The 19388-nt window shown below is 45.6% G+C and overlaps 1 protein-coding gene across 1 annotated transcript in view; it reads left to right on the top strand.

The window, feature by feature from the left end:
• The first annotated feature begins 19056 nt into the window (after positions 1-19056).
• Positions 19057-19388, top strand: part of LOC143980661 (actin-associated protein FAM107A-like) — a 35929-nt gene continuing 35597 nt past the window's right edge. Inside the window, exon 1 of the mRNA XM_077479019.1 lies at positions 19057-19137. Within this exon, the coding sequence (XP_077335145.1) occupies positions 19097-19137 (41 nt within the window). The 5' untranslated portion in view covers positions 19057-19096. The remainder of the gene's footprint in view (positions 19138-19388) is intronic.

The raw sequence follows: 19388 nt of genomic DNA, 5'->3' as shown, positions 1-19388 counted from the left end.
CTGCAGTATCTGATCTTCTGCAGTATATTTGCAGTCTTTGACCCTTTCCTGTAGTATGTGTATTAATGTGCCCCTTTTACTTGCTCAATAATTTGGAATTGCTCCAGTGCTCAGTGAGTGGTAATAAAGTCCATTAACCTGTAGCAACCAATCAGTGAACAGTAGTAATCTGCCGTAATCTCTAGCAACCACTAAATGAGCCCTAATAATGTGTAGCAACCTCTAGCAACCAATCGGCAAGCAGAAATGATGTGTTGTAACCTTTAGCAACAAGCCAGTGAGCGGTAAGGAAAGGTAACCTCCTGGCAACCAATTGCAATCACTGTGTGATCTGCTGCAGTAAACTGAATTTGAGTCCACCTGCTATTTTTTGTATGTCTCAGCATGGAGCGGGCCCAAGAAAATGTTTGCCCTGGGCTCAATCAATATCAAAGATTGCCGTGGTTCTCACTCCAACGATCGTGATGTAACCTGTGTGTATCTGGCTTTGATACTAGCCTGTGCCTCACCAGCCACTGACCTCACCGCCCTGCTCTGTACATGGTATTTTTTTGTTTTTTTATATTTTTAATAAACTTGCAAAGATTCCAAACAAACTTCTTTCAAGTTGTCATTATGGGGTATTGTTTGTCAAATTTTGGGGAAAATAATGAATTGAATCCGTTTTGGATAGTGATGGACGAACTTCCGACGGGACGTTTCGCGAACGCGAAACGCGAACGGGCACAAACGTTCGCGAAAACGACCGTTCGCCGCGGGCTCCATTGACTTCAATGGGAGGCGAATTTCGCAAACCTTTAGGTCGAATTTGCGGCCACGGGGTAATTATTAGGGGGTAGCACGTAGTCCCACCACCTGGACAATAGCATAATACATGTATGAGGTGAATTTGGGATCGATAACTACAAGCATTTTTTTTTTATTTGGGAAATTGTTCTGACAATTCAGGACTATGGAGCTAATGAAGGCAATGGAGGAGAGGGAAGGTCAGGGACCAGGGTAGGCAAACAAGAGGGTGCAGGAGATACAGAGCACTGACAGCAGCACCGTAATACAGAGCACTGACATCAGCACCGTGACATACAGCGCTGACAGCAGCTCCGTGACATACAGCGCTGACAGCAGCTCCGTGACATACAGCGCTGACAGCAGCTCCGTGACATACAGCGCTGACAGCAGCTCCGTGACATACAGCGCTGACAGCAGCTCCGTGACATACAGCGCTGACAGCAGCACCGTGACATACAGCGCTGACAGCAGCTCCGTGACATACAGCGCTGACAGCAGCTCCGTGACATACAGCGCTGACAGCAGCTCCGTGACATACAGCACTGACAGCAGCTCCGTGACATACAGCGCTGACAGCAGCTCCGTGACATACAGCGCTGACAGCAGCACCGTGACATACAGCGCTGACAGCAGCTCCGTGACATACAGCGCTGACAGCAGCTCCGTGACATACAGCGCTGACAGCAGCTCCGTGACATACAGCACTGACAGCAGCTCCGTGACATACAGCGCTGACAGCAGCTCCGTGACATACAGCGCTGACAGCAGCACCGTGACATACAGCGCTGACAGCAGCTCCGTGACATACAGCGCTGACAGCAGCTCCGTGACATACAGCGCTGACAGCAGCTCCGTGACATACAGCGCTGACAGCAGCACCGTAAGCAGCCCCAGGAGGAAGTCAGCACAGCACAGGGATGGTGTGATCCCCTCATAATAAGAACCCCCAGGAGGAAGTCAGCACAGCACAGGGATGGTGGGAGCCCCTCATAATAAGAACCCCCAGGAGGAAGTCAGCACAGCACAGGGATGGTGGGAGCCCCTCATAATAAGAACACCCAGGAGGAAGTCAGCACAGCACAGGGATGGTGGGAACCCCTCATAATAAGCAGCCCCAGTAGAAATATGACACCGCTCAACCTCTTCAAAGAGGAGGGTAGGGGCATATAGTACGGTGTGCTTTTTTGGGTCAGGGAAGTGAGCCAAATGAATTAAGAAGGTCTGTGTGCTTGATTCCAAAAATTGTTTATAGACATATACATGGTCTACTGATCACATGTGTTGAATTCCTCCGAGATCCATGCCTCATTCATTTTTAGAAATGTGAGGTAGTTAACACTGTCGTGAGCTAGGCGAGTACGCTTATCGGTCACAATCCCCCCTGCTGCGCTGAACGTCCTTTCGGACAGGACACTGGATGAGGGGCAAGCCAACAGTTCGATTGCAAATTGGGCAAGCTCTGGCCAGAGGTCAAGCCTGCCCACCCAGTAGTCTAGGGGTTCATCACTCCTCAGAGCGTCCACATCGGCCGTTAACCCAATGTAGTCGGACACCTGACGGTCTAGGCGTTCCCTGATGCTGGATCCGGATGACACCTGTCGATGGGTCGGCTGAAAGAATGACCTCATATCCGAAGTCACCAACACATCTTCAAACCGGCCTCTTCTTGCAGGCGCTGTTGGATTGGTACCCGCAAATCCTTCTCTGGGAGTGGGAATTGCTCCTCTGCCAGCGCACGCAAAAGCAGAATGCAGCATTTCTCGAAGCAAGGCCTGGAAGTGCTGCATTCTGACAGCCCTCTGCGACGGCGGTAACATTTCCGCCATTTTGTGTTTGTACCGGGGATCTAAGTACGTTGCCACCCAGTACTGGTCCTTGACCCTCATGCTTTTTATACGGGGGTCCCTATTAAAACACTGGAGCATGAAGGCCCCCATTTGCACTCAAGCGGAAGGTATGTGGTGGTGGTGGTGTTGTTGGTGGTAGTGTCTTTGGGGGTGCACATAGCAGAGAGTGAAGAAGAGGGTGCAGATCGAGAGGATGAGGAGGGTGCAGAAGAATAAGGCTGAGTGAGCCACTCAACCAAGTCTGGTGCGTCCTTTAAAGTAATTGAACGCACCTTCTGCAACTTCCCACTTTGGCTCAAGGCTGTTGCTCCTGCCCTACCCCTACCACCCCTGCGGAAGGGCCTGCCTCTTCCTCTGCCTGTCATTTTTTAAATCACCCTGTGACAAAACTCTTAGTCCCTATACCGCTGAAGGACTGCTGCAGTATAGGGCAGCGGTCAGCAGTAGTGCACGTCAACCCTATGTATTGTGGACCGATAGCGGTCCTTACAGAACAGCAGACTGTACTGCACTCAGGCCTATGTACCGTAGCACCCTATACCAAGTTACCAGTCCTTATAAGAACTTTTGTGGACCAAGCAGGTTGTGTGTTAGTGATTAGCAGACTGTACGTCAGTCCCTATACCAATGAAGGACTGCTGCAGTATAGGGCAGCGGTCAGCAGTAGTGCACGTCAACCCTATGTATTGTGGACCGATAGCGGTCCTTACAGAACAGCAGACTGTACTGCACTCAGGCCTATGTACCGTAGCACCCTATACCAAGTTACCAGTCCTTATAAAAACTTTTGTGGACCAAGCAGGTTGTGTGTTAGTGATTAGCAGACTGTACGTCAGTCCCTATACCAATGAAGGACTGCTGCAGTATAGGGCAGCGGTCAGCAGTAGTGCACGGCAACCCTATGTATTGTGGACCGATAGCGGTCCTTACAGAACAGCAGACTGTAACGCACTCAGGCCTATGTACCGTAGCACCCTATACCAAGTTACCAGTCCTTATAAGAACTTTTGTGGACCAAGCAGGTTGTGTGTTAGTGATTAGCAGACTGTACGTCAGTCCCTATACCAATGAAGGACTGCTGCAGTATAGGGCAGCGGTCAGCAGTAGTGCACGGCAACCCTATGTATTGTGGACCGATAGCGGTCCTTACAGAACAGCAGACTGTACTGCACTCAGGCCTATGTACCGTAGCACCCTATACCAAGTTACCAGTCCTTATAAGAACTTTTGTGGACCAAGCAGGTTGTGTGTTAGTGTTTAGCAGACTGTGCGTCAGTCCCTATACCGCTGAAGGACTGCTGCAGTATAGGGCAGCGGTCAGCAGTAGTGCACGGCAACCCTATGTATTGTGGACCGATAGCGGTCCTTACAGAACAGCAGACTGTAACGCACTCAGGCCTATGTACCGTAGCACCCTATACCAAGTTACCAGTCCTTATAAGAACTTTTGTGGACCAAGCAGGTTGTGTGTTAGTGATTAGCAGACTGTACGTCAGTCCCTATACCAATGAAGGACTGCTGCAGTATAGGGCAGCGGTCAGCAGTAGTGCACGGCAACCCTATGTATTGTGGACCGATAGCGGTCCTTACAGAACAGCAGACTGTAACGCACTCAGGCCTATGTACCGTAGCACCCTATACCAAGTTACCAGTCCTTATAAGAACTTTTGTGGACCAAGCAGGTTGTGTGTTAGTGATTAGCAGACTGTACGTCAGTCCCTATACCAATGAAGGACTGCTGCAGTATAGGGCAGCGGTCAGCAGTAGTGCACGGCAACCCTATGTATTGTGGACCGATAGCGGTCCTTACAGAACAGCAGACTGTACTGCACTCAGGCCTATGTACCGTAGCACCCTATACCAAGTTACCAGTCCTTATAAGAACTTTTGTGGACCAAGCAGGTTGTGTGTTAGTGTTTAGCAGACTGTGCGTCAGTCCCTATACCGCTGAAGGACTGCTGCAGTATAGGGCAGCGGTCAGCAGTAGTGCACGGCAACCCTATGTATTGTGGACCGATAGCGGTCCTTACAGAACAGCAGACTGTAACGCACTCAGGCCTATGTACCGTAGCACCCTATACCAAGTTACCAGTCCTTATAAGAACTTTTGTGGACCAAGCAGGTTGTGTGTTAGTGATTAGCAGACTGTACGTCAGTCCCTATACCAATGAAGGACTGCTGCAGTATAGGGCAGCGGTCAGCAGTAGTGCACGGCAACCCTATGTATTGTGGACCGATAGCGGTCCTTACAGAACAGCAGACTGTAACGCACTCAGGCCTATGTACCGTAGCACCCTATACCAAGTTACCAGTCCTTATAAGAACTTTTGTGGACCAAGCAGGTTGTGTGTTAGTGATTAGCAGACTGTACGTCAGTCCCTATACCAATGAAGGACTGCTGCAGTATAGGGCAGCGGTCAGCAGTAGTGCACGGCAACCCTATGTATTGTGGACCGATAGCGGTCCTTACAGAACAGCAGACTGTAACGCACTCAGGCCTATGTACCGTAGCACCCTATACCAAGTTACCAGTCCTTATAAGAACTTTTGTGGACCAAGCAGGTTGTGTGTTAGTGATTAGCAGACTGTACGTCAGTCCCTATACCAATGAAGGACTGCTGCAGTATAGGGCAGCGGTCAGCAGTAGTGCACGGCAACCCTATGTATTGTGGACCGATAGCGGTCCTTACAGAACAGCAGACTGTACTGCACTCAGGCCTATGTACCGTAGCACCCTATACCAAGTTACCAGTCCTTATAAGAACTTTTGTGGACCAAGCAGGTTGTGTGTTAGTGTTTAGCAGACTGTGCGTCAGTCCCTATACCGCTGAAGGACTGCTGCAGTATAGGGCAGCGGTCAGCAGTAGTGCACGGCAACCCTATGTATTGTGGACCGATAGCGGTCCTTACAGAACAGCAGACTGTAACGCACTCAGGCCTATGTACCGTAGCACCCTATACCAAGTTACCAGTCCTTATAAGAACTTTTGTGGACCAAGCAGGTTGTGTGTTAGTGATTAGCAGACTGTACGTCAGTCCCTATACCAATGAAGGACTGCTGCAGTATAGGGCAGCGGTCAGCAGTAGTGCACGGCAACCCTATGTATTGTGGACCGATAGCGGTCCTTACAGAACAGCAGACTGTAACGCACTCAGGCCTATGTACCGTAGCACCCTATACCAAGTTACCAGTCCTTATAAGAACTTTTGTGGACCAAGCAGGTTGTGTGTTAGTGATTAGCAGACTGTACGTCAGTCCCTATACCAATGAAGGACTGCTGCAGTATAGGGCAGCGGTCAGCAGTAGTGCACGGCAACCCTATGTATTGTGGACCGATAGCGGTCCTTACAGAACAGCAGACTGTAACGCACTCAGGCCTATGTACCGTAGCACCCTATACCAAGTTACCAGTCCTTATAAGAACTTTTGTGGACCAAGCAGGTTGTGTGTTAGTGATTAGCAGACTGTACGTCAGTCCCTATACCAATGAAGGACTGCTGCAGTATAGGGCAGCGGTCAGCAGTAGTGCACGGCAACCCTATGTATTGTGGACCGATAGCGGTCCTTACAGAACAGCAGACTGTACTGCACTCAGGCCTATGTACCGTAGCACCCTATACCAAGTTACCAGTCCTTATAAGAACTTTTGTGGACCAAGCAGGTTGTGTGTTAGTGTTTAGCAGACTGTGCGTCAGTCCCTATACCGCTGAAGGACTGCTGCAGTATAGGGCAGCGGTCAGCAGTAGTGCACGGCAACCCTATGTATTGTGGACCGATAGCGGTCCTTACAGAACAGCAGACTGTAACGCACTCAGGCCTATGTACCGTAGCACCCTATACCAAGTTACCAGTCCTTATAAGAACTTTTGTGGACCAAGCAGGTTGTGTGTTAGTGATTAGCAGACTGTACGTCAGTCCCTATACCAATGAAGGACTGCTGCAGTATAGGGCAGCGGTCAGCAGTAGTGCACGGCAACCCTATGTATTGTGGACCGATAGCGGTCCTTACAGAACAGCAGACTGTAACGCACTCAGGCCTATGTACCGTAGCACCCTATACCAAGTTACCAGTCCTTATAAGAACTTTTGTGGACCAAGCAGGTTGTGTGTTAGTGATTAGCAGACTGTACGTCAGTCCCTATACCAATGAAGGACTGCTGCAGTATAGGGCAGCGGTCAGCAGTAGTGCACGGCAACCCTATGTATTGTGGACCGATAGCGGTCCTTACAGAACAGCAGACTGTACTGCACTCAGGCCTATGTACCGTAGCACCCTATACCAAGTTACCAGTCCTTATAAGAACTTTTGTGGACCAAGCAGGTTGTGTGTTAGTGTTTAGCAGACTGTGCGTCAGTCCCTATACCGCTGAAGGACTGCTGCAGTATAGGGCAGCGGTCAGCAGTAGTGCACGGCAACCCTATGTATTGTGGACCGATAGCGGTCCTTACAGAACAGCAGACTGTAACGCACTCAGGCCTATGTACCGTAGCACCCTATACCAAGTTACCAGTCCTTATAAGAACTTTTGTGGACCAAGCAGGTTGTGTGTTAGTGATTAGCAGACTGTACGTCAGTCCCTATACCAATGAAGGACTGCTGCAGTATAGGGCAGCGGTCAGCAGTAGTGCACGGCAACCCTATGTATTGTGGACCGATAGCGGTCCTTACAGAACAGCAGACTGTAACGCACTCAGGCCTATGTACCGTAGCACCCTATACCAAGTTACCAGTCCTTATAAGAACTTTTGTGGACCAAGCAGGTTGTGTGTTAGTGATTAGCAGACTGTACGTCAGTCCCTATACCAATGAAGGACTGCTGCAGTATAGGGCAGCGGTCAGCAGTAGTGCACGGCAACCCTATGTATTGTGGACCGATAGCGGTCCTTACAGAACAGCAGACTGTAACGCACTCAGGCCTATGTACCGTAGCACCCTATACCAAGTTACCAGTCCTTATAAGAACTTTTGTGGACCAAGCAGGTTGTGTGTTAGTGATTAGCAGACTGTACGTCAGTCCCTATACCAATGAAGGACTGCTGCAGTATAGGGCAGCGGTCAGCAGTAGTGCACGGCAACCCTATGTATTGTGGACCGATAGCGGTCCTTACAGAACAGCAGACTGTACTGCACTCAGGCCTATGTACCGTAGCACCCTATACCAAGTTACCAGTCCTTATAAGAACTTTTGTGGACCAAGCAGGTTGTGTGTTAGTGTTTAGCAGACTGTGCGTCAGTCCCTATACCGCTGAAGGACTGCTGCAGTATAGGGCAGCGGTCAGCAGTAGTGCACGGCAACCCTATGTATTGTGGACCGATAGCGGTCCTTACAGAACAGCAGACTGTAACGCACTCAGGCCTATGTACCGTAGCACCCTATACCAAGTTACCAGTCCTTATAAGAACTTTTGTGGACCAAGCAGGTTGTGTGTTAGTGATTAGCAGACTGTACGTCAGTCCCTATACCAATGAAGGACTGCTGCAGTATAGGGCAGCGGTCAGCAGTAGTGCACGGCAACCCTATGTATTGTGGACCGATAGCGGTCCTTACAGAACAGCAGACTGTAACGCACTCAGGCCTATGTACCGTAGCACCCTATACCAAGTTACCAGTCCTTATAAGAACTTTTGTGGACCAAGCAGGTTGTGTGTTAGTGATTAGCAGACTGTACGTCAGTCCCTATACCAATGAAGGACTGCTGCAGTATAGGGCAGCGGTCAGCAGTAGTGCACGGCAACCCTATGTATTGTGGACCGATAGCGGTCCTTACAGAACAGCAGACTGTAACGCACTCAGGCCTATGTACCGTAGCACCCTATACCAAGTTACCAGTCCTTATAAGAACTTTTGTGGACCAAGCAGGTTGTGTATTAGTGTTTAGCAGACTGTGCGTCAGTCCCTATACCGCTGAAGGACTGCTGCAGTATAGGGCAGCGGTCAGCAGTAGTGCACGGCAACCCTATCTATTGTGGACCGATAGCGGTCCTTACAGAACAGCAGACTGTACCGCACCCAAGCCTATGTACCGTAGCACCCTAGACAGACCAAGTTACCAGTCCTTATAAGAACTTTTGTGGAACAAGTGAGTTGTGAATGATTAGCAGACTGCAGCAGAAGGGCAGCAGTCAAGTATAATATTCTTTCTATATTTGGAAGAAAGAATATTATACGTGTACAAGCCTATTACCGTACCACTGATACCAGTCCTGAAAAGAACCTTTGTGGAACTAATAGTAACAGCAAGTCTTTAAAATTATCCTCACTGCCTGACACACTGCTTCCTGCCTGTCCCTATACAAATTGGCAAAAAAGAGTAGGCTGGAACGATTAGCTGGAACAGCTCTTTTGTGGACCTGATAGTAACAGCTAATGATGATGATGATGATGATGATGAAGAAAGACTAATCTGGCTGAGCTGTCCCTAAAATAGCAGCATACAGCGCTCTGTCCCTTTATCTAAACTGACAAAAGAAACTCAGGCTGCTGACCTAACACCTATACCAGTCCTGAAAAGAACTTTTGTGTACCAAATAGCTAGCGTTTTCTCTGTCCCTACTCCACACAGGATCCTTTCCCTACAGTGACAGAAGAAAGAATGTAAAATGGCCACCGGATCGGGTGTATTTATAGGTTAGGGGGAATGTCCAAGTGTCCATGAGCTGTCATGTCTCAATTGGTTGTCCTGTAACACATGATAAACGTGTCACGAAAGGTTAAAGTTCTTGTATACATTAAACACGTAAGTCCGCCGGGGCGAACGACGGAAAAAGGCGTTCGAACCCGCGGACGGCGAAAGTCGGAAATTCGCCGCGAAACGACCGCCGGGCGAACCGTTCGGCCATCACTAGTTTTGGAATAACAAAAAGGTGGAAAAGGTGAAGCTCTGTGAATGCTTTCTGGATGCACTGTGATATTATGAAGTTGGAAGACCTTACCCGGCCTCTCAGGAAGACCGCTTTCCCAAGATTTGGTTCTGTTAGACCCAGTTTCAATTCTCAGATAAATATAAATAAATTGCAGGAGCTCATCTCTTAGGCCTCATGCACACGAGACGCAGTTAAACGTGTGTTCAGATGCAGTTGGACACTTTTTTCAACTGCCCCTGAACTCATTCAATGTTATCCTATGTGTCCATGCACACAGTCTCGTTTTTTGCCGTTTTTATACAGTTGCGTTTAACCTCGTTTTTCCAGAAGCAAAAAAATGGGTTCATACGCAAAAATTTCCACGTTTCAGATGCAAAACGCGGCTAAACGCGGCACCCGTTTATATGCGTTTTTAAAGGAACCCAATTTTTTGGACCTGAAAACTCAGAAATATGATCTGAGAATGACATTTTGTGACCCGACTTTGGGGGCCCATATCTTGGGGCCAATTATTGCCAGGAACCCCAAATTTGGTATGCAGACAGTGTGGATCTAGCACTACAACATCCAGCTAAAATTAAAAAACTTGTCGGGGTCGGTACGCAGCTGCACATACATGTTTGTGAAATATCCAACAGACATTCGCTGTCCCATCAATGGGTGGGTCCAATATCGATGAGCTCTGACTCTGGACCTCTCACGAAATTTGCGACGACGTTGCTGTCTCATCAAGAGCAACATCAGGAGCATTTCCTGACATATATTCAATATGGGATCCATTTCAAAATATATACCACAGAAAGAGGCAAATGCAAGTGTACAACTGCTCTCTATGCTGCTGCTGCTCACCCTGATCAAAATAGTAGAAATAGTTAAAAAAAACATGCTTTGAGAGCTTGGGGAGGGTCTACATGATGTTATCTTTATAAACGCAAACGCGGCAAAACGCGCGTTTCTAAACGCACGTTACAGCTTTTTTTGAGCAGAGTTTTCACCTGCGTCTCGTGTGCATGAGGCCTTATGCAGTAGGCAGAGAGGCCGTATACCTTTTCATATTATTCTTCCCTGCCCCCTATTCCTTTATTTCCCCCACCTTCTCCCTTTTCGATAATTTGCACCCCTTTTTCCCTTTTGTTTTCTCTTTGCTTTTAGTTACTCTATTTTCTTATCTATTTATTTTTTCATCTATTTTCTACTTTCTTTTCTCATGTTCTACTGTATCTTGTTATATTTATCCCCCAATTAAAAATATTTTTTTTCTACCCACTGCACTTTTTTCCTTCTTTTTGTCATGAATGGTGACACTCCTTCTTTTTCTGTTAGTAGTGTTATTAGGACTCACAAAATCTTGGACAACTCTTTGGTCACTCAGCCATGAATAATGATAGCATTGTTCGTTGTTGAAATCATAGCATTATGGTGTGCTTTGATGTTGAAAGCTGCAATTTTGCTTTCCTGAATATTATATGTTTGACTATTTGTCTTTTTCTTTCTGCTGCCTCCTTGGATAAAAAAAGAATAAAAAAAAAAAAAAAATGTGTTTATTTCTGAATGCATAGTTTCAGTATAATAAAAAAAGTGATGAGTTGCTGCCACCAAGTGTTTATTTTTCAGAACTGCAATTGTCTTAATGTAACTCTACCTTTGAGAAAAAAATAAAAACAACAAAAAAAAAACATTCCCCTCTGGGTGATCTATGTACTTTGCAGGGATTTTTACCAAACTTTGTTGCAGATTCCTACCTTTTTTTTTTTATTCTGTAGAAATAGCTGTTTGTGTCCATGTTCAGAGGGAATTTGTATAGGACTGATTTTATAACTAACAATCAGCTGCTGCACTTGCAGGGCTATAATGAGGAGCGTGGTATCTGCATCCCTTTAACCACTTCAGCCCCGGAAGAATTTACCCCCTTCCTGACCAGAGCACTTTTTGAGATTCGGCACTGTCGCTTTAAGTGACAATTGCGCGGTCGTGTGACGTGGCTCCCAAAATTGATGTCCTTTTTTTCCCCCCCACAAATCGAGATTTCTTTTGGTGGTATTTGATCGACCCTGCGTTTTTTTTTTGCGCTATAAACAAAAAAAGCGACAATTAAAAAAAAACGCATTATTTTTTACATTTTGCTATAATAAATATCCCCCAAAAATATATAACAAACAATTTTTCTCCTCAGTTTAGGCCGATACGTATTCTTCTACGCATTCTTGGTAAAAAAAAAAAAAAATCACAATATGCGTTTATTGATTGATTTGCGCAAAAGTTATAGTGTTTACAAAATAGGGGATAGTTTTATGGCATTTTTATTAATCATTTTTTTTACTTTATTTTTACTAGTAATGGCGGCGATCAGCGATTTTTATCCTGACTGCAACATTATGGTGGACACATCGGACATTTTTCACACATTTTTGGGACCATTGTCATTTATGCAGCAATCGTTCTATACAAATGCACTGATTCCTGTTTAAATGAGTGGCAGTGAAGGGGTTAACCACTAGGGTGCAGTGTAGGGGTTAAGTATGTCCTGGGGCATGTTTCTAACTGTGGGGGGGGGGGGGGGTGGCTGTGTGTGACACATCACAGGGAGCAGAGATCAGTGACACTGTGACTAGGCAGAATGGTGAGATGCTTGTTTACTTTAGCATCTCCCCGTTCTTCCTCTCTGTAAGAGGATCGTGGGTATCCCCATGGACATCGAGTCCGCAGGACCCGTGACTCGACTCACGGAGCTTGCCGCGTACGTGCACGCAGGCTGCCTCTTAAAGGGCAATGTACAGGTACGTTAGTTTGCCTGTACGAACCCTTCTCCCGGCGTGTATTGGCGTGAGGCGGTCGGCAAGCCAATCACACAAACAGGAAATGGAATTTCAGCAGGGCGTTCTGTACACCACGGTGTGCAGAACGCCTCCATTTTGCCATATTGCATTTTACAGAAAATTACAGAGCTGCAGGTCAAAAGCAAAAGGTATATTTTAATAACAGTACAATGATTACGTTGTGTACATTATTGTAATTATTATAATTGTATATATATATATATATATATATATATATATATATACACAGGTCCTTCTCAAAAAATTAGCATATTGTGATAAAGTTCATTATTTTCTGTAATGTACTGATAAACATTAGACTTTCATATATTTTAGATTCATTACACACAACTGAAGTAGTTCAAGCCTTTTCTTGTTTTAATATTGATGATTTTGGCATACAGCTCATGAAAACCCAAAATTCCTATCTCAAAAAATTAGCATATCATGAAAAGGTTCTCTAAACAAGCTATTAACCTAATCATCTGAATCAACTAATTAACTCTAAACACCTGCAAAAGATTCCTGAGGCTTTTAAAAACTCCCAGCCTGGTTCATTACTCAAAACCGCAATCATGGGTAAGACTGCCGACCTGACTGCTGTCCAGAAGGCCATCATTGACACCCTCAAGCAAGAGGGTAAGACACAGAAAGAAATTTCTGAACGAATAGGCTGTTCCCAGAGTGCTGTATCAAGGCACCTCAGTGGGAAGTCTGTGGGAAGGAAAAAGTGTGGCAGAAAACGCTGCACAACGAGAAGAGGTGACCGGACCCTGAAGAAGATTGTGGAGAAGGACCGATTCCAGACCTTGGAGGACCTGCGGAAGCATTGGACTGAGTCTGGAGTAGAAACATCCAGAGCCACCGTGAACAGGTGTGTGCAGGAAATGGGCTACAGGTGAAGAATTCCCCAGGTCAAGTCACTTTTGAACCAGAAACAGCGGCAGAAGCGCCTGACCTGGGCTACAGAGAAGCAGCACTGGACTGTTGCTCAGTGGTCCAAAGTACTTTTTTCGGATGAAAGCAAATTTTGCATGTCATTCTGAAATCAAGGTGCCAGAGTCTGGAGGAAGACTGGGGAGAGGGAAATGCCAAAATGCCTGAGGTCCAGTGTCAAGTACCCACAGTCAGTGATGGTCTGGGGTGCCATGTCAGCTGCTGGTGTTGGTCCTCTGTGTTTTATCAAGGGCAGGGTCAATGCAGCTAGCTATCAGGAGATTTTGGAGCACTTCATGCTTCCATCTGCTGAAAAGCTTTATGGAGATGAAGATTTCATTTTTCAGCACGACCTGGCACCTGCTCACAGTGCCAAAACCACTGGTAAATGGTTTACTGACCATGGTATTACTGTGCTCAATTGGCCTGCCAACTCTCCTAACCTGAACCCCATAGAGAATCTGTGGGATATTGGGAAGAGAAAGTTGAGAGACGCAAGACCCAACACTCTGGATGAGCTTAAGGCCGCTATCGAAGCATCCTGGGCCTCCATAACACCTCAGCAGTGCCACAGGCTGGTTGCCTCCATGCCACGCCGCATTGAAGCAGTCATTTCTGCAAAAGGATTCCCGACCAAGTATTGAGTGCATAACTGAACATAATTATTTGAAGGTTGACTTTTTTTGTATTAAAAACACTTTTCTTTTATTGGTCGGATATAATATGTTAATTTTTTGAGATAGGATTTTTGGGTTTTCAGGAGCTGTATGCCAAAATCATCAATATTAAAACAAGAAAAGGCTTGAACTACTTCAGTTGTGTGTAATGAATCTAAAATATATGAAAGTCTAATGTTTATCAGTACATTACAGAAAATAATGAACTTTATCACAATATGCCAATTTTTTGAGAAGGACCTGTATATATATATATATATATTTTTTTTTACTTGTTATTTTTTTCACATGAAATTGGAGTTACCCTTTAAAGCAAAGCAGAGCCATAATAACCCATTGTGTTCTGCCATGAAGATGCACCAGAAAAGGAAAATTACGGAAAGGCGAGTATACAATTTTCAGTTTTATTGTTGACTGCGTCTCTTGTTAGGATTTTCTCTTCACTTTTGCCGCGTACACACGACCAGACTTTTCGACGGACTGCAGCTGAGGTCCGCTTTCAAACAAACCGACTTGGCCACACACGATCACTCCAAAAGTCTGACGATTCGAACGTGATGACGTAGAATAAGTTCATAGCCAGTAGCCAATAGCTGCCCTAGCATCGGTTTTGGTCCGTCGGACTAACATACACGACCGGATGTTTCAGCTGGACTCAAGCAAGTTTTATTTCTAGGTCCGCCAGACTTTTGGGAAGAAAAAAGTCCGCTGGAGCCCCACACACGATCGAATTGTCTGACGGATTCCAGTTCGTCAAAGTCCGGTCATGTATACGCGGCATTACTCTTTTGTCTGACACCCGTCAACAGACAAAAAAAAAAAAAGGGACAAATCTCTCAAATATGGATATACACAGCAATCGAATGTTTATAGAGGTTTTCACCTTTCCCACACTATCCACAACTAATATAAAAGTTTTGTCTGACATTGGGTTTTAAGGGTAGACTTGAAGTGCATACATCATGCTGCTATTGGCACACTGGCACAATGACCTTTTTTTTCTACAAGCTCCACCATGTGAGTCGTGGGTATTTTACTAAAAACTTTCACTAGAATTCACTCTTGAAGGCCCAAATGTTCCCAAGCTAAATGGGCCAAATGTTCAAGCCAAATGTTCCTAGCTAAAAAGCCTTTTTACTACTCCTAATGCCAACTGCACCCTCTTGCCTACAGCGATTCTTCAGAATTTAGGTATTTTGAAAGATTGTTGCTACTCACTTTAAAGCTAAACTCCGGTCCTTTGCACAGACACAGTGCTCCTAGCATTACACTCCATAAACCTCCATAAACATACCCTTGTCCAGGCACGGCGGTATCTGCACCTAAACTTTGATGTCACCCACTTCAATACCGAGCACTTTCACCCCCTTTTTGCCCAGGCTAATTATCAGCTTTCAGCGCTTTCACACTTTGAATGGAAATTGCAACGCTGTACCCATGTGACTTTTTTTATCATTTTGTTTTCCCCATAAATAAAGATTTCTTTTGGTGGTATTTTACCACCTCTGGGTTTTTTATTTTTTACTAAACTAAAAAAGACTGAAATTTTTGAAAAATTTGTTTTTCTTTGTTTCTTGACAAACACTAATGGTAGAGTAAATATAATGCCCCCAAACATACCTGCTAAGGCATAGCATATAGGTAGTATGGGGTGAATGGCTATCCGTCCGACCATTTAAGGACCAATACTGCAGTATCTCCCCATAGAACGCCAATTCGGTTTAATCGGAGGAGTGCACAGTGGCCAAAGATGTCTATAGGAAAACAGAGGCAAAGATGCTGACTGAAAGGTGTATAATAAAAACTCAATCAGACTCTATTTAGGAGGCAGACAGAGGGTGCAGATCTACAATAGAAAAGCACCCCTGCAGCAGTGGGGTACGCAGACACAATGTCTGCAGCACCCCCACAGCCTCCAAAATGCCCATAGTATTCATAGATTATAAATGCTAATAGTGGCAACATTTACCTGTGTCTAGATATGCAGCAACACGACCAGTCTGATGCCTGAGATAGCATGAGACTGGAAAAGCGAGTGCTGCAGTTATAGCCCAGATGATCAGTGAATCAGCTACAGCTGATCGTTAGGGGGTTGGCTGCTTGGGAGAAGTAGGAGGGACAACCTTCCGAGTCTCCCACATGTCATTATTGGGTTGGCCAACTGAGTGAGGTGGGAGGGGCCGCCCTCTGAATCTCCGACGAGCAGGCCAGCCCTCATCCCTCCCAGATGGGACGGGATTTAAACAGCATATACTTATTATGCATATTAGTCACTGTATAACCCGTTGCAGGGTGGCCTTGACTTATTGGGCTTACCAGTTACCTTCTCTTGGCCTGCTCTTCCACGTCTAGGGGTTCCCAGTGTTAATACCCAACGACTTGAACACTGACACGAATAAAGTCCTTTCAAAAGGTTTTATTTTGCAGTAGTAACATCCAATAACATAGTCTCTCATGGGAACAGAGGGCATGGGTGAAGAACTGAGGCACCTTGAACTAGCCACTCGCAGCGGGGTACTTCAAGGCTGAACAGATCTCTAGCCAGAGATCATGGCAGTCAGCACGTTGACTCAAAACTTGAAACAATCCTATGAACGTGTACAAGTTGTAACTAAGGGTGAACGGGAACCTTTTTCCTGAGTACCTGGAACGTTCTCTGTCTCCTCAATGGTACTGGAAAAGTGTGGATTCGTCAATGTTCTTTCCAACTCAGTAACCAGGCACTTCTTTGGATGCCACTTGCCGGCCCTCCTCCGAAGAGTCCTCCCCCGGTCACTTCCGCAAGCTGTGGTGCCTCTCCAAGGCGAGAGTACACCCGGACACCTTGAATCCTCCCTCAGTTATTGCTCCTTGAACCAGCCGGTTCCGAGACTCGGGAACAGACGGATCTCTACCCCAGACCAGGCAGGTCTAACAGAGGCCTCTGACAGGAACATGTTGCGGGATGTCGAACACCCCGTGACCGGGACCCCTCACGGGGCTACCCCGGTCCTGGAACCAGAACAGACCACATGGGCCTCACAAACTCCTCTCCCTAAACACGTGACCCACACCTCTTAAATACCCCTTCCCAGACTCCTCAGCGGGCCCCGGAACTCCCACTGATTGGTTCCGAGAAGGCTGATACCCAAACATCCAACCAGTCCTGGTTCTGACCTGTCATGTGCGCCTCACTGTTCACATGACCAGGCAGAACTTCCAACACAGCCTGGCCAGACTGAAGTTAAGGCCAACCTATGTAATTAACCCTCAGAACCCCTACTGTTCTGAGGCAAAAACTAAATTTACATGTGTATGACATTTTATCCAAAATGTCATCCGCTACAGCTAGATCAGAGAATCAAATCTGGGGTATACTCTATTGCAGTGATGGCGAACCTTGGCACCCCAGATGTTTTGGAACTACATTTCCCATAATACTTATGCATTCTGCAGTGTAGAGTAGCATCATGGGAAATGTAGTTTCAAAACATCTGGGGTGCCAAGGTTCGCCATCACTGCTCTATTGGGTGCAACATATGTGGCTGGGATACGCCCTTTGTGCATTGCTTGTTTGCTGAGTTTATGGCACTCCTCTGACATCACGTACTGGCTCACGGATCTGATCTCTGCAGGCAAAATCTTCATTTTTTCCCAATTTTATCATGCTGGATGCTTCCTGAACATTGATGTACAACAATATACGGTTAGAACACTACACAATATATTCAGCGGATGCTATTTGATACCTTATTTTTTGAACCATCATTGTTTAGTGAGTTTATCCTGTCCGTTTACTTGTGTTTTCTTTGCAATGTTTACAGATGAGGATATATACTACACTATCAGTCCCTGAAGAAGAGGTTTTACTCTTTAATTACCTTGAAACGCATCGAGCTTTCTTTGTTTCAATTTCACTACTCAGGATCTACTAGTGTGGTGTTACAATTCCTATTGTGTTTGTATATATTGCTGTATTTTTCTGTATATCATGAACCAGTAGTTGTGCATCCATATATTTTTACTGTTTTTCATGTTTTAACTTTTCTAATAAAACTTGTACTTTTTTGAAGACTCCTGCCTCTCAAAGTCCCACAAAGAGGAAATTTTTTTTTTTTTTTTACCAAAAATATGTAGAAGAAGAAGAAGAATACGTATTGGCCTAAACCGAGGGAAAAAAATATTTTTTTATATAATTTTTGGGGGATATTTATTATAGCAAAAAGTAAAAAATAATGCATTTTAAAAAATTCTCACTATTTTTTGTTTATAGTGCAAAAAATAAAAACCACAGAGGCGATCAAATACCACCAAAAGAAAGCTATATTTGTGGGGAAAAACAAGGAGGTCAATTTTGTTTGGGAGCCACGTCGCACGACCACGCAATTGTCAGTTAAAGCAACACAGTGCCAAATTGCAAAAAGTGCTCTGGTCTTTGGCCAGCCAAATGGTCCAGGGCTTAAGTGGTTGATATTCAAAGCAAACTCCCCCCCCATCCACCCATGCTTTATTTTTCTCAGACATCACATAGTAAAATGCCTCCTAGCATTTCTGGCCGTGGCCATCTTGAGTAAGGGCAGGTGATTCATGTAGGATTTACTTCCTGGAATCCATCTGCCCTTAGCTCAGGTATGAAGGCGGGGGGATACGCTTAGCTAAAAATACTCCTCCTCCCCATCTGAAATCTCTTGGGATGTGTGACATCATTTGCCTAGGCAAGGAACCTAGGAAGCAACTAAAGAATGGCAAGAAAAAAAAAGATTTAAATCAACGAAATATGATATACTTTCCTATCTTTTTACTAATGCTGGCAGCTGCGAGAGTGAAGCTCCACTTTAAAATCAGGTAAATGGCAGCATTTTGCACATGTTATTTTACTGCAATGCCTTAATGAAACTGAACTGGTAGAAGCTAAGATCTGTAGTTCACCTGTCCCCTCTTCTGTACTGATATGCATGTTGGCAGCCCAAGTCGTCTGTATGTTTTTTTTTTTTCTCTTTTATATCTGCTCTGCCTTACAATGGCTGTATGTGCGTGTCTACCATGGATTGCAGACAATCAGGGGTATTTAATAATTAAAACGTACTGGAAACATACACCAGAAATAACCGTAGGTTTGGATCTGCTGTGTCAAGGTGCTCAGACACTTTCCAAAGTCACTGCAAGACCTCCAGCAGCATCTCGCGATGTCACTGACCCCAGAAGAGACGAGCCACCACCAGGACATGTAAGACCCCAGAGCTCCTCCACACCATTCCTTCTGTTTTATTCTTCTACATATACTTTTGGCTTGTTCTGAGCTGTAACTTTTTCTGATGGGGCCATGTTTTAGGGTCCCTTGATTTTCCAAACTGCTCCTAGACTCATAAGACACATTACAATCTGGGTGTACCAACGTCTAGATCTACCAACGACTCTAGAGTAAGTAGCTGCACTGGATACAAATTTATTTAGTTTAGGTGGGTCCTCATATTACAT

This window comes from Lithobates pipiens, unplaced genomic scaffold (genome assembly GCF_037356315.1).
Source record: "Lithobates pipiens isolate NorthernLeopardFrog02 unplaced genomic scaffold, aLitPip1_a1.2 Scaffold_1, whole genome shotgun sequence".
Taxonomy (NCBI): domain Eukaryota; kingdom Metazoa; phylum Chordata; class Amphibia; order Anura; family Ranidae; genus Lithobates; species Lithobates pipiens.
Note: the sequence above shows the minus strand (reverse complement) of the source record. Positions and strands in the feature narration are given on the sequence as shown.